Source organism: Muscardinus avellanarius (assembly GCF_963383645.1).
Source record: "Muscardinus avellanarius genome assembly, chromosome: 1".
Taxonomy (NCBI): domain Eukaryota; kingdom Metazoa; phylum Chordata; class Mammalia; order Rodentia; family Gliridae; genus Muscardinus; species Muscardinus avellanarius.
This window is the reverse complement of record NC_137786.1, coordinates 185,287,298-185,301,941: the sequence shown is the minus strand read 5'-3', so window position 1 is coordinate 185,301,941 and position 14,644 is coordinate 185,287,298. Positions and strand designations below refer to the sequence as shown.

Genomic DNA, 14,644 nt, shown 5'->3' with positions numbered 1-14,644 from the left:
GTTTCCATATTTTGCGCTTTCAAGGAGCTGCCAAGCTCTGGCTGCGTGCCGCTCTCCTGGCTTGGGGTTACTCACTCACAAGCGCCTCTTGCTGGGCACCTTACACTCCGACTTGGAGGAGGGGTCTCTGGCGGTCAGCCGCGCGGCAGCGAGGCCGGCGCTCCTCACCCGGAACTCGCCCCCGGCGGGACCCGCGCGCCCTCCGGACGCGGGCGGGAAGGTCTGCGCGGTCGGCACGCTCCCCCGCCTCCCGGCCGCGCCAGCAGCGGGCGCGGGGCCTTGCCTCCGTCCCTCGCGGCCCCGCCGCGCCGCCCGCGACCCTGGGCAGCCCAGCCTCCCGGGTGGGGACAGGCTGAGGCAGCCGCCCGCCCTGCCCGGCCGGCGGCCCGCAGGCAGAGGCCGGGGCCCCAGCCGCCGCAGCGCAGCCCGCCCGCGCCCACCTTCAGCTGCGACTTGGAGACCTTCCCGCTGCGGTCCAGGTCGAGCGCGGTGAAGGCGTGCCAGATGGCCTTGAGCAGCTCGTCCTTCAAGCCCCCCATGGCCGCGGCCCCGCTGCCCCGACTGCCCCCGGCCGCCCCGCTTGCTCCGCGGCCCCTCCGCGCCCGCGGCTCCAGTCACCTGACCACGGAGGCCACGCCCCGCCACCCGGAGGCCACGCCCTCTCCAGGGAAGTCCCGCTCGTAGACCACGCCCTCGTCGCGGAGGCCACGCCCTCGGTGTCTAGAGGCCCCGCCCTCGTCCCGGTGATCACGCCCCCATGTCTAGAGGCCACGCCCTCGTCCAGGTGGCCACGCCCAGCCGGCGCCAGGCCCGCCTTTGGTTGGTCTGGGACTATCAACCAACCTGGAGTTCCTCTAGGCTGCAGCTCAACCCCAAATTGGGGAAGATGTAGAAGAGGAGGGGAGGCGGGCCCCTCATTTTGCAGACGTATAGATGTCTGCTCTGTCAGGCTGTAAGGTTGGTTGAGAATGTAACCTTTTCTTCCTACCTTCCAATTCTTGAGGGTCAGTTCACATCTTAGGAAGGGTTTGACAGGGAAAATGCCAGAATCTCAGGAAATCACTCCACCCATTTTACTAATCGGAATAGGAGGGTCACTTATTTAAGCCCAGAAGAGTGGCCTGATTGTAATTGTTCAATTCTTGCCTGTTAACAATGCTTGCTTGAGCTCTTTGGGCTTCGAATTCTCCACGTATAAAATGAGCATGGTTTCTCCTCAGATAAAAACTATCGCTGGGGGACTCGGGTCTGATTAAGTTACCCAGCAAAGTGCCTCTCCAATCCTAGACCAACTCTGGACAATATGAAGAGAAGAATAAATACTAGGGGTTTTCAAAAGGAAGTGATTCTCAGATAAAGTGTGATTTTTACTTTAAAAAGAACTTTTTGTGTGTGGTACTGAGGATAGAACCCAGGGGTCTTCTACCTCTGAGCTACACCCTCAGGCCTATTTTATATTTTTATTTAGAAACAGCCTCACTAAGCTGCTGAGGCTGATTCCAAACATTCCATCCTCCTGTCTCAGTCTCCCAAGTACTGGGATTACAAGCGTGCGCCACCATGACCAGCCTTAAAAAGGACTCTTAAACAGCTTTTAAAAGTTCCTTTATAAGCCAGGCGTGGTGGTGCACGCTTATAATCCCAGCATTGGGGGGTGGGGGGTGGGGCTGACAGCCTCAGCTACTTAGTAAGGCCTTCTGCAACTCAGTGAAACCCGGTTTCAAAAGAAAGAATTTTTAAAAAATAGAGAGCAGGGGGTGTAGCTCGGAGGTCGAATGCCCCTGGGTTCCATCCCCAGACCACTTCAGCTGCTTAGGAAGTTCTCTGCAACTTAGTGAGACCCTGTTTCAAAATAAAATAATAGAGCTGGGGGAGGAGCTGGGAGGTAGAATGCCCCTGGGTTAATCCCCTAGGACCACAAAAAAAAAAAAAAAAAAGTTGTCTCTTAAAAGACTTGAGCCACTTGTGATGGTGCAGGCTTGTTATCCCAGTACTTGGGAGGCTGAAACAGGAGGATATCAGGTTCCGGACCAGCCTCAGCAATTTAATGAGACCCTGTTTCAAAACAAAAAAATAAAATAGGGCTGGGGTGTAGCTCAGAGGTGGGATGTCTCTGGGTTCAACCCCCAGTACCACAGAAAAAAAGGGGAGAGGAATTTGGCCATCTGTAGTAGCGCATACCATTAACCCTGGTACTTGGGAGGCTAAGACAGAAATCACATGTTCAAGGACAGCCTCAATAGTTTAGCAAGGCCCCCAGCAACTTAGTGAGACCTCTTTTGTGTATGTGTATGTGCCTGTGTGTGCATGCATACATGCACACGCTACCGAGGATTGAACCCAGGGGCATTCTACCTCTGAGCTACAACCCCTAGCTCTATTTTTATTCTTTATTTTGAAACAGGGTCTCACTAAGTTACGGAGAGCCTCACTAAGTAGCTGAGGCTGTCCACGAACCGCCATCCTCCTGTCTCAGCCTCCCGAATGCTGGGATTACAAGCATGTGCCACCATGCCCAGCTCCTAGCCCTATTTTTTTATTCTTTATTTTGAAACAGGGTCTCATTAAGTTGTGGAGGGCCTCAGTAAGTTGCTGAGGCTGGCCATGAACTCGAGATTCTCCTGTCTCTGCCTCCCAGGTACTGGGATTACAAGTGTGTGCCACTATGCCTGGCTATGAGACCTCATTTCAAAATTTAAAAAATAGCTGAGTGTGTCTGCACGTACCTATCATCACAGTACTTGGGAGGCTGAGACACGAGGTCATAGGTCTGAGGACCAGCTCAGCAACCTAGCAAGGCCCTCAGCAACTTAGACCCTGTTTCCAAATAAAATAAAAAATAAATAAAAGGGACGAGGTGTGACTCAGAGATAGAATGTCCCAGGGTTCAATCCCCCAACCAACAAAATTTTAAAAAGAATTTAAGGGGTGGGAAGATTGGGAAGGAGCAATGTGTCCGTGAATGTGAGGTCAAGGGGAGCTTGGTGGGACACAGGGAAAGATGGCCTGCCAGGGGAAGGGAAGGGCAAAAGCAGAGACAGTCAGCCCCTCACTGTGACAGCCCTGGAGATACACCCCATTTCCCCATCATTGGGCAGGACATTTCTTGCCCTTCCAGATCCAGTTTCTATTGTTTATCTTCCCCAACCCCAGTCCAAATCCACCAGACAGCAAAAAAACACTGTTTAACCTCTAATTTCTTCATGCCAACTCAACTAACCCTACGTAGTGTCAAAAAAAAGAAATACTCCTTCTCCTCAAGGCTCAGCTTAACCACTAGGTAACACTCCTCTCTCAGTACTGAACGCACTAAATGTATTTTGAGTCTTTCTTCTTCTTTTTATATCACACAGCTAGGACGACTTCTCCTTCTCCTTCTTTTCTTCTTCCCCCCTCAACCTCCTCCTCTTCCTCCTCCTCCACCTCCTTCTTCTTCTGTGTGTATGTTTGGGGAGTTAATGGGGATTAAACCCAATGACATTTTACCTCCAAGTTACCACACTAGTCGTGTGTGTGTGTGTGTGTGTGTGTGTGTGCGTGCGTGCGCGCGCGCATTCTTCCTCCAAGCTACACCCTCAGACCAAAAAAAATTTTTTTCTTATTTAGAAATAGGGTCTTACTAAGTCACTGAGAGCCTCACTAAATTGTTGACACTGTCCTTAAAACCTACTATCCTCCTGTCTCAGCCTCCCAAGTACTAGGATTACAAGGGTACCCCACCACGCCTGGCTCCCCCAGCACTTTGTGTGTGTGTGTGTGTGTGGTACAGGGGGTGGAACCAAGGGGCTTTTCTATCTCAGGGCTATACTCTCAGACCTATTTTATATTTTATTTGGAAACAGGGTATCACTAAGTTTCTGAGAGCCTCACTGAGTAGCTGAGGCTGGCTTTGAACCTGTGTGATCCTCCTGTCTCAGCCTCCCAAGCGTGGGGATTATGAGCGTGCACCACTATGTTCGGCTACTTTTGATTTTTTAATATTTATTTATTTATTTATTTATTTATTGCAGACTAGAGATGGAACCCAGGGGCATTCTACCTCCAAGCTATATCCTCAGCCCTATTTTTTATTCTTTATTTTGAAACAGGGTTTCACTGAGTTGCAGAGGGCCTCACTAAGTAGTAGCTAAGGCTGTCCTCGAACCGCGATCCTTCTGTCTCAGCTTCCCAAATGCTGGGATTAAAAGCATGCACATCCAGCATTCTATTTATTTATTTACTTATTTATTTTGTTTGTATGTGGTACGGGGATTGGACCCAGGGACATTCTGGTACACCCCCAGCTCTATTTTATTTTTTATTTTGAAACAGGTCTCACTAAGTTGTGGAGAGACTCACTAAATTGCTGATGCTGGCTGCAAATTTAAAATCCTCCTGTTTCAGCCTCCCAGTAGGTAGGATTACAGGTGTGTACCAACATGACTGGCTCATAATCCTTCTTGACAATCCAAACAAGTTAAAGCAGTATATAGAGCCCAGGGGTGCATACCAAAATAAATAAATAAATACATATGCAGTATGATGTTCCAGAAAGAGCTGAGTTTGTAACAAAACAAATTATAGTATATTGGTTATCTTTTGCTGCATAACCAATTAACTGAGCATCTTAAAACAATAATAAACATTATCTCCTATTTTCTGTGAGTTGGGAAACTAGCAGCTACTTTCCTGTTTAGTTCTTGCTAGAGGTCTCTTGGGAGGTTGCAAGTTAAAACATGGGACTATAGTCATGTGAAGGCTACGCTGGTGCTGGAAAATTTTCCTTCAAGATAGTTCACTCAAGCCGGGCATGGTGGCTCACGCTTGTAATCCCAGCATTCGGGAGGCTGAGACTGGAGGATCACAGTTCTCAGACAGCCTCAGCTACTTAGTGAGGCCCTCCGCAACTTAATGAGGCCCTTTGCAACTGAGTGAGACCATTTCAAAATAGTTAGCTGGGCGTGGTGTCGCACACGCTTGTAATCCCAGTATTCAGGAGGCGGAGACTGGAGGATCATGTTTGCAGACAGCCTCAGCTAGTGAGGTCCTCTGCAACTTAGTAAGACCATTTCAAAATAAAGAATAAAAAATAGGGCAGGGGCCAGGTGTGGTAGCCCATGTTTGTAATCCCTGCGCTTGGGTGGCTGAGACAGGAGGATCACACAGGTTTGAAGCCAGCCTCAGCTACTCAATGAGGCTCTCAGCAACTTAGTGAGACCCTGTTTCCAAATAAAATATAAAATAGGTCTGGGAGTATAGCCCAGAGGTAGAAAGCCTCAGGGTTCCACCCCCAGTACCACCCAAAAACAAACAAAAAAAAAGGGCAGGGGGTGTCCCTGGGCTCCATCCCTAGACCCGCAAAATAAATAAATGAATGAATGAATGAATAAATAAATAAATAAATGGTTACAAATAGGTCAGGGGGTGTAGCCCAGAGGTAGAATGCCCCTGGGTTCCATCCCCAGTACTATGGGGGGGAAAAAAAAAAAGTAGTTCACTCACAAGGCCTGGTAATTGCAGGCCTCAGTTCCTCCCCCACATGGACCTGCTGGCCTTCCCCTGAGCAAATGATACAAGAAAGAGAAGAGTGAGAGCTGCAGTGTGGGTGTTCTAATAGTTCTAGCAACATGAAAGTTTTCAAAGGGAGCAGAATCATTTCAAACCACTGCTGTCAGTTTTCCCCTTTGGAAAACTGTGTGTGTGTGTGTGTGTGTGTGTGTGCGTGGGTGTGTGTGTGTGGGCGTGTGTGGGCGTGTGCGTGTGTGTGTGTGTGTGTGTGTGTGTGTGTGTTGCTGGGGATGGAACTGAGAGGCATTCTACCTTTGATCTACACACCCAGTCCTATTTTATTTTTTAATTTTTTTAACAAGTATGCAGATGCTATTTATTTGGTCCATAAGTACAGTATATTCAGTATTTGAGTTTTACAAAACATCAAATATAAATAACTTCAAACTGTAACAATACACAAAAAATTGGCTTCTTTGACACAGAAATACCCAGGCAGTACAAACTGAAAATTTGAGTAAATTAACATTGTTTTACATTAATATACATAGTGCCAGTTAACATTTTAAAAACAAGCTTCAATGCATAGTACTCCATACTTCTTTAAATCTGTTTCAGTGAGAATATGAAAATGGTTAGATCTAGGGTAAAAATAATTCTTCCTCTAGCCAAAAATAAAGGCATAATATTTATAACCAGGTATCACCTTTACTAAACCACAATATTTTAAGCTATTAAATGATACCCAAAGGTATTTACATAAAAAGGCAACATGCATTGTGTTGTTTTATCTCATGACTGGTTATGCACACAGTTTGCTCAAAGGGCTTTAAAACTATATTCCTACTTTCAATACAGCATACTGCAATGTTTCTAATAGTTCTAGCAACATGAAAGCTTTCAAAGGGAGCAGAATCATTTCAAACCACTGCTGTCAGTTTTCCCCTTTGGAACAAAGGACACAATAAACACAGGCTCTGTCCACACGAGCTGCAGGGAGGCCAAGTCAGTCTAAGGCTATGACTTCGTCGGGCTCCTCCGTCTGCTCCGTGCGAGGCCTCTTTGTGGCAACGCTCTCCTGTTCATCTTGCTTCCTCTTGAGACTTCTTTCTTCACTGCTGTCGGTGTTATTTGAAGGACTTTCTTCATCTGAATCAACTATAAGCACATCATCTTGCTCTCGTGCTGCGGAGGTGGAAGGCTGAGCTCCGTCATCACTGCCATTGGTTATGTTCTTCGCAGCATCTTCAGCTTGTTTGGGCCCCACTTTTTCTGGGGCATCACCAACAACTTCAAATTCAACATCCTTTTCTAGGTCTTCACTATGAAGGATATTGATCAATAAAGTGTAGTCCTGAAGGAAGTCATCTGCTTGAAGCCGGCTGCCATTTCTAATCCCAAATTCTGACATCTTCTTGTGATTATTAGCTTCTGTTTCTCCTTCTTCTGAAGATACTAGGATTGTTCCTTTCCCGTCTTCAATTTGAACATCTGGTGCTACCATAGCAAATTTTTCTTTTACTATCTTATCTTGCAAAGTGAGTACAGTCACTTTATGGGCATTCAGGCATACAGTCACCTGGGGCTTGCTGGCACAAACGTAACAGCTGGGGTTCGGAGGATCCAGCGCACAAGGCACAAGGAGCTTCCTTCTTGGATTTGGCTGCTTGTTCAAAAAAATTGTTCTACACTGGTCTATTTTTCCTGACAAAATCTTCAATCCTTCTAATACTATCAACCCGGCAATCACTGCATTAGTAATAGCAATAGCAGGAATAATGTTCCCCGCCATTGACTTTATATCAAATCTGCTCTTCATATTCATGCTGAAAATATGCATCCTGAGGTTTGCAGCTGAAGTAACAAAATCCATTGCAGATGGGTCATCCTTATCCCATATGAGTTCAGCTCCATCCCCTTTTTCTGCTAAATGAACTCTCAAAGTCTCAATGCTCTTTGAAAAAAGACTTGCATAGCTCTTTACATCTAGAACCTGCTGGTCTTTCAGACCTAACTGGGGTTCATTTTGCTGATCTGATGCATTGGTTTCTCTATTTTTTAATTTTGAAACAGGGTCTCACTGAGTTGCAGAGAGCCTCACTAAGTAGCTGAGGCTGCAATCCTCCTGTCTCAGCCTCCCAAATGCTGGGATTACAAGCATGTGCCACCATGCCTGGCTTCATATATATATATACATACATATATACATATATATATATATATTTTTTTTTTAAAAAAACAGGGTCTCACTAAGTTGCAGAGAGCCTCACTAAGTACCTGAGGTTGCCTTCAAACCTGTGGATCCTCCTGTCTCAGCCTCCCAAGTACTGGGATTATAAGCGTGGGCCACCAGGCCCAGCTTCTTGCTATTTTGTTTGTACTGGGGATTAAACCCAGGAGCATTTCATCTCCAAGGCACACACCCAGCCCTTTTTATTCTATTTTTATTTATTTATTTTGAAACAGGGCCTCCCTAGGTTGTTAAAGGTTTTGCTAAATTGCGTTGGCTAATCTCAAACCTGCAATCCTCCTGTTTTAGCCTCCCACGTACTATGATTACAGGCCTGTGCAGCTCTGCCCAGCTCAAACATATGTAATGTGAGAATATTAGGTAGCTAGACTAGAGGTGAGCAGGGCAGGAGAAGGAATGGGATGTAGGCGAGGCCAGCTCTCAGGAGAAGAGCTGGGGAGATTCCCCACCCAGCTACAATTGCCGTTTTAGACACTGACCCCAGAGTTTCACTTAGGACCCGTGGGGAAGTTTCCACTATAGTGAAAACAGCACTCTAAGCCATGTCGTGAAAAGAGACAGTGACCTTCCCCAAATGCACAGACGTGGGACGGAAGGTTACAGACTCAACAGAGCTGGTGTGTGGAAAGCTCGCCACCAAGCCGGGCATGGTTGTAATCCCAGCATTCGGGAGGCTGAAACCCGAGGATCGGGGTTCCCGGACAGCCTCAGCTACTCAGTGAGGCCCCCCGCAACTCAGTGAGACCCTGTTTCCAAATAAAGAATAAAAAATAGGGCAGGGGGTGTAGCTCGGAGGTCAAATGCCCCTGGGTTCCATCCCCAGACCCGCAAAAGAAAAAAAAAAAATAGGGCTGGGTGTGTAGCTTGGAGGTAGAATGTCCCTTGGTTCAATCCCCAGTACTGCAAAAAAAATAAATAAATAAAAATAAAAAATAAAAATAAAAAAAATATATTTTTTAAATAAATAAAAATAAAATAGGTCTGGGGGATAGCTCAGTGTTCAATTCCCAGTACCAAAAAAATAAAAACTGTTTCTAATTCCTATTCTAATCCTTAGTCTCACCCAGCAAAAGCCTTTTGTAGTGGAAATGACCTAACAGTAAAGATTAAATCAAGCATGTTCCAAGTAAACTATGGCCTCTAGGCAAATAATAATCTCAGGATTTTTTTTTTTTTTTTTTTTTTTTTTTTTTTTTTGCGGGTCTGGGGGTGGAACCCAGGGGCATTTGATCTCCGAGCCACATCCCCTGCCCTATTTTTATTCTTTATTTTGAAACAGGTCTCACTAAGTTGCGGAGGGCCTCACTAAGTAGCTGAGGCTGTCTGTAGTTCACGGACCTCCAGTTTCAGCCTCCGAATGCTGGGATTACAAGCGTGCACCACCACGCCCTGTTTAGGATTTTTCTTAATTCAGGAAATAGCTAAAAGATTGTGGAGAATGCTGGGTGTGGTGACACGTGTAATCCCAGTAGTTGGGAGGGTAAGACAGGAGGTTCACAAGTTCAAAGCAAGCTTCAGCAACCTAGACCCTCAGAAACTAAGTGAGACCTTGTTTCCAAATAATAAAATAAAAAGGGCTGGAGGTATAGCTCAGAGGTAGAATGCCCCTGGGCTCAATCCCCAGTAACACACACACACACACACACACACACACACACACACACACACTGACACATTGAAGAGTATCCTTCGTGGGCACTTTCAATTATATATTAAAAAAACCCTCCAAGACTATTAAGAACATAATCTCAGAGGACCTTTATTCTAAGTCCAATGAAGAAGGGTGTGGCTTTTGTCTAATAGAGGGAATCTCAATATTATTAGTTGAAAACTCACAATGTATGTGGGTTTTTTGTTTGGTTTGGTTTGGTTTGGTTGGTACTGGGGGACTGAACCCAGGATCATTCTACCTCTGAGCTACACCCCAGCCCTTTTATTTATTTATTTATTTATTTATTTATTTATTTATTTATTTTGTGGTACTGAGGATGGAACCCAGGGGTCTTCTATTTTTCTATTTTATAATTTATAATAAGGGTCTCACTAAATTGCTAAGGCTGTCTTCAAACCTGAAATTCTTTTATCTCAGCCTAACAAGTACTGGGATTACAGGCATGTGCCACTAAGTCTCGCCACAGTGGTTTTGTTTGTCTGTTTTCCAGATCTGGGGATGGAACTCAGAGGCATCCGAGCTACACCCTCTGTTCTATTTTTTATTCTTTATTTTGAAACAGGGTCTCACTAAGTGGTGGAGAGCCTCACTAAGTAGCTGAGGTTGTCTGAGAATCGCGATCCTCCTCTCTCAGCCTCCTGAATGCTGGGATTACAAGTGTGCGTCCCATGCCCAGCTATTCGCCACAGTGTTTTTAAGAGACTTGGATTGGTAGAAGCACCACCAATCTGGATTGAGAAGGACAAAAGTAGTTCAAAATGTGAAGAGGCCTCAGGGCACTCAACTCTACCTGGAGAGGAAGCAAGAAATTCATTTGCAAACACAGACTATTTCTTATGAAAAGGGAAGGACAATAAATGGGAACCACGAGCCCAAAGAAAAAGCCAAGAATCCGAGGACCACTCCCATGGAGCGAGGCTGGGTTTTAGTCAAAGAACTAGAAACTTGTGCCTGGGTGTATTTCAGAATTTCTGTGGACCTGCAAGTGACTGCTACAGGCAGGCCTCACATCATCCTACTCCCTCCGCCTTTTCTTTTGTTTTGTTTTGCGGTACTGGGGATGGAACCCAGGGGCATTCTACCTCTGAGCTTCACTCGCAGCCCTAATTTTTTATTCTTTATTTTTGAAACAGGGTCTCACTGAGTTGCAAAGAGCCTCACTAAGTAGTAGCTTTACGGTGTGAGATGATAGGGTTTTGGGGAAACTGTCCCCGAGGACCCCTGTTAGGGTTCCAGACACAATTTCCCTCAGAACACACACAAAAAAAAACCAAAACAGAAAAACCGTGGGTTCTTGTCCTGAGCTAAGGGTCAATACACATTAGCCCGAACTCTTGCTAAAGATTTAAAGAAGTTTATTAAAAATATAGAAATACAGAAGACAGTTAAACCTCCGATGCCATTCAGAAATGGCACGGGGGGGGGGGGCAATTTGAGCGAATTCACCAAAGGGACCACATGTGGACCCGGCTTTTTTATACACATGACCTCCATCTTGTTCACATAATTCTGACTAGTCTCCTTATTTCCCATTCTGACTAGTCTCCTTATTTCCCTTCCAAGGTGGAGCTCAGGTGTCCTTTCTGCCTAGGTCTCTTTTCAGGCAGGTCATGATCAAAGGTCAAGTGATCAAGGACTCCTTCCTCCTATCCTAGCTAGCTTATCTAATCATGTAGATCTGTCTTTAGACAGAGAAAGGCCTAGTTCCCTTCTCCTAGCGACTTGCTAGTTACTTTTAGCTAAGTCAATCTAAGTTTAAATAGCTGTTTGCTTCCTGATGGAAGCCAAGCCTTTCTCTCTCCAGGTCTGCCATTTTGACACAATTATTTCTGAAATACATCTATTAATAATCAGAGCTTTCGCAAATCTTCCTAAGCCATTCCCAATACTGCTACAGTAGCTGAGGCTGTCCGCAAACCGTGATCCTTCTGTCTCAGACTCCCGAATGCTGGGATTACAAGCATGCGTCACCATACCCGGCTTCCTCTATCTTTTTGAATGGGAATGTTTATTGTAGTTTTACTGTTTTTATGTCTTATTACATGTTAGCTAGTATACAAATTACTAGGACTGATTACTTATCCATAGAAATATCTGTTTACAAAGTTGGCCACTGGCAGCCAGACATGATAGTGCACACCTGTAATCCCAGTACCTAGGAGGCTGAGACTGGAGGATTGCAGGTTCATGACCAGCCTCCTCAGCAACTTAGTGGACCCATTTCAAAATTCAAGTGTGTATGTGTGTGTGTGTACATTAATGTGTGTGTGTGTGTGTGTGTGTGTGTGTGTGTGTGTATATATATATTATGTATATGTAATTGGAAAATTGCTTTGGTCTTAATTTTTAAAATGTAGCCAGGCATGGTGGCGTACGCTTGTAATCCCCGCGCTTGGGAGGCTGAGACAGGAGGATCGCACAGGTTCAAAGCCAGCCTCAGCTACTTAGTGAGGCTCTCAGCAACTTAGGGAGACCCTGTTTCCAAAATAAAATATAAATGGGTCTGGGAGTATAGCCCGGAGGTAGAAAGCCTCTGGGTTCCACCCCTAGTACCACCAAAAAAAAAAAAAAAAAAAATGTAAAAAGTTGCCAGGCATGGTGGTACACACTTGTAATCCCCGCGCTTGGGAGGCGGAGACAGGAGGATCACACAGGTTCGAAGCCAGCCTTGCTGGCTTAAGAGACCCTGTTTCCAAATAAAATATAAAATAGGTCTGGGAATGTAGCCCGGAGGTAGAAGGGTTCCATTCCCAGTATCACCAAATGAAAAAAAAAAAAAAGTAAAAAGTAGTCAGGGTCTGGGTGTTGTGCAGTCACCAGGCAGGGAAGGACGACAGCTGTTAAAATGTAGAGACCTTCTCTCTTTGCCCTTTGTTCTAATGATAAACCTGTAGTAAAAGCCTTTGAGTCACTTGAAGCCTTTAGCCCTAAAACTATAGAGGCAATCAGTGCCTCTATTTACCTCTCCTCTGTGACCTGGCCTGGGGATAGGAAAGGTCAACTTCATGTGCGGCTTCAAAGCACCCATAGCTGATGAGCAACCAATACTGCCCAGTACAATAGAGGCAAAGGCCAGGTAGATTCTTGACCCCTGCACTTAGTAAGTGCACTGTCCGGAGACAAAGAGGCATCACCTGGCTAAGGAATAAGTTACTAGCCCATTGCCTTGGTAACGCTGACAAGAAGAGACCAATACAAAATCTATTTAAAAGCTAGGGTCCCAAAAAAGGGCCAGAGTTCCATTTTCGGGCTCTCCATCATGCGTGCCAACATGCTGCTTTTTCCTTCTATTCTCTATTTCCTACTGATTTTGTAATAAAGACTTGTTAAAGCTGAACCAAGCTGCCTATTAGTTCTAATTTTTCTAGTCAACAAAGTTTAGTTGAACAAGAAAAAGAACGCTCAGCACCATTTAAACCGTAACATATATAACTGAGGATATATATATAGTGTGTATATCCATACACACATGGCTGAGGGTATAGCTCAGAGGTAGAACACCTCTGGGTTTCAATCGCCTAAAAATAAATAAGTAAATAAACTTGGCTTTTGGCTCTTACTGGTAAGTTAGATTTGAGGAAGGTTTCCACCATTAAGTGATAAAAGTGGCTTTTTATGCCTAAACTGTGTGTATGAACAATACGGTATCTGCTGTCACCTGCCTCCCTTCTGGGAGTCTACTTTTTCTTTTTTCTTTTGCGGTACTGGGAATTGAACCCAGGGACATTTTATCTCTGAGCTACACCCCTAGCACTTTATCATTATAATTATTATTATTTTGAAATAGGGTCTCAGTAAACTGCTGAGAGCCTAAGTTTACTGAGGCTGGCCTCGAACCTGCAATCATCTTATCTCGGCCTACCAAGTACTGAGATTATAGGTATGTGCCACTGTGCCCAACCTGACTTTTCTCTTTATCTTTTTGCTATTAATGTATCTTAGCTGTGAATATGACTAAATGCTGAATCCTGTGATTAGTACTTATGAATCATTGAACATGGGGGTGCTCTTGGGGACCTCAACACAGGCAGAAATGGTCTAAGTAATTTGTCTCTTTAATTCACAGCTCTTCAGACCAAGAGGAACTTCCATCAAGGCGCCTCAACCACGCCTGACTTTCAATTATATCATCCTGGGCTTCAAGCCAATTCTATGAAAGAGACAAGAATGGCAGCGGCTGGGCAGAGAGCTGAGACGACGACTTTATTCCATCCCTCCCTCCCTAGAGCTGTGTACTGATTCTCACATCAAGACGTGAAGTCTGACCCCCCTCCTCATGGCTCCAGGCTGGGCGAGGTGACTGATTAGTAGAATACAGGAAAAGAGACAACCTGGGACTTCTGAGGTGCTGTCCTAAAACACCTGACAACTTTCACCCAGATTTCTTGGAATTCTTGCTCATGGGTCGGTCCCTCTTGGAACCTTGCTCCCAGGGCATGACGCTAAGGAGCCTTTCTCCATGAAAGGCTACATAGAGAGGGAGGGCAGTGCTGGCCAGCCCAGCCATATCAGCCCACGCACCAGGTGTGTGAAGAAAGGAGAGTGCTGGACACTCTAGACCCGGCAGGCACTATGTGGACAGGAACTGAAGCCCAGACCTTCAAACCTAGGCAGGCTATGCCCCAACCCCAGCACTCTGAAACAATTGAGCTGAGGCCTCAGGCCCTGGGAAGCAAAGACAAGCCATCCCTGATGGAGACTGAGCCTGTATTGTTAACAAGAACTATATTAATTCCTAATAAGAATCAGCTTTCACATTTAGGCAAAACAATAAAATCCTTTTCTCTGCCTCTAAGCTGTCAGCTAAGAGCTGCATCCAATATTGACCTCGGTCAGCCAAAAGTTAGCTGTTAGCCCAGCTAAACATGGAATGTTAAATATTAAATTCTTACAGTAGTTTAAAGTTAAGAGAACCTATATTAATTACCAAGTACACAAAAGAGTTATAGCCCAAAGCTTCCATACTTTAAAGACAAGTTTTCAACATAATAAATAACTTCTAACAGAGATAGAAAAAGGCTAAAAAATTCCCCAAGGACATGGGTGGATTGGACAGGCCTTCTCCAAAGTGGGCATATACCATGTAACCTCTGACCTTGTTAACCAAGTAACACATCTTGGTCATAAATCTAACAAGAAAGGCTTGCACCAGCCAGGCTGGTGGCGCACGCTTGTAATCCCAGCATTTGGGAGGCTGAGACAGGAGGATCGTGGTTCGTGGCCAGCCTCAGCTA

The 14,644-nt window shown here is 45.4% G+C and overlaps 2 protein-coding genes across 3 annotated transcripts in view; both read right to left on the bottom strand.

Moving 5' to 3' along the window:
- Window positions 1–539, bottom strand: part of SWAP70 (switching B cell complex subunit SWAP70) — a gene marked incomplete at both ends in the record, with an annotated part of 72,699 nt that extends 72,160 nt beyond the window's left edge. For both annotated transcript variants that reach the window (XM_080700782.1, XM_080700783.1), the window contains one exon: window positions 441–539. In XM_080700782.1, coding sequence (XP_080556908.1) covers window positions 441–539 — 99 coding nt within the window. The remainder of the gene's footprint in view (window positions 1–440) is intronic.
- A 5,954-nt stretch (window positions 540–6,493) lies between these two features.
- On the bottom strand, window positions 6,494–13,848 carry LOC308259276 (SUMO-activating enzyme subunit 2-like; the record flags this gene model as incomplete). The annotated part of the gene is made up of 2 exons (XM_080690162.1): window positions 6,494–7,538; window positions 13,787–13,848. The coding sequence occupies 2 exons, from the start codon at window positions 13,846–13,848 to the stop codon at window positions 6,494–6,496; spliced, it is 1,107 nt and encodes a 368-aa protein (XP_080546288.1).
- Window positions 13,849–14,644: the final 796 nt, after the last annotated feature.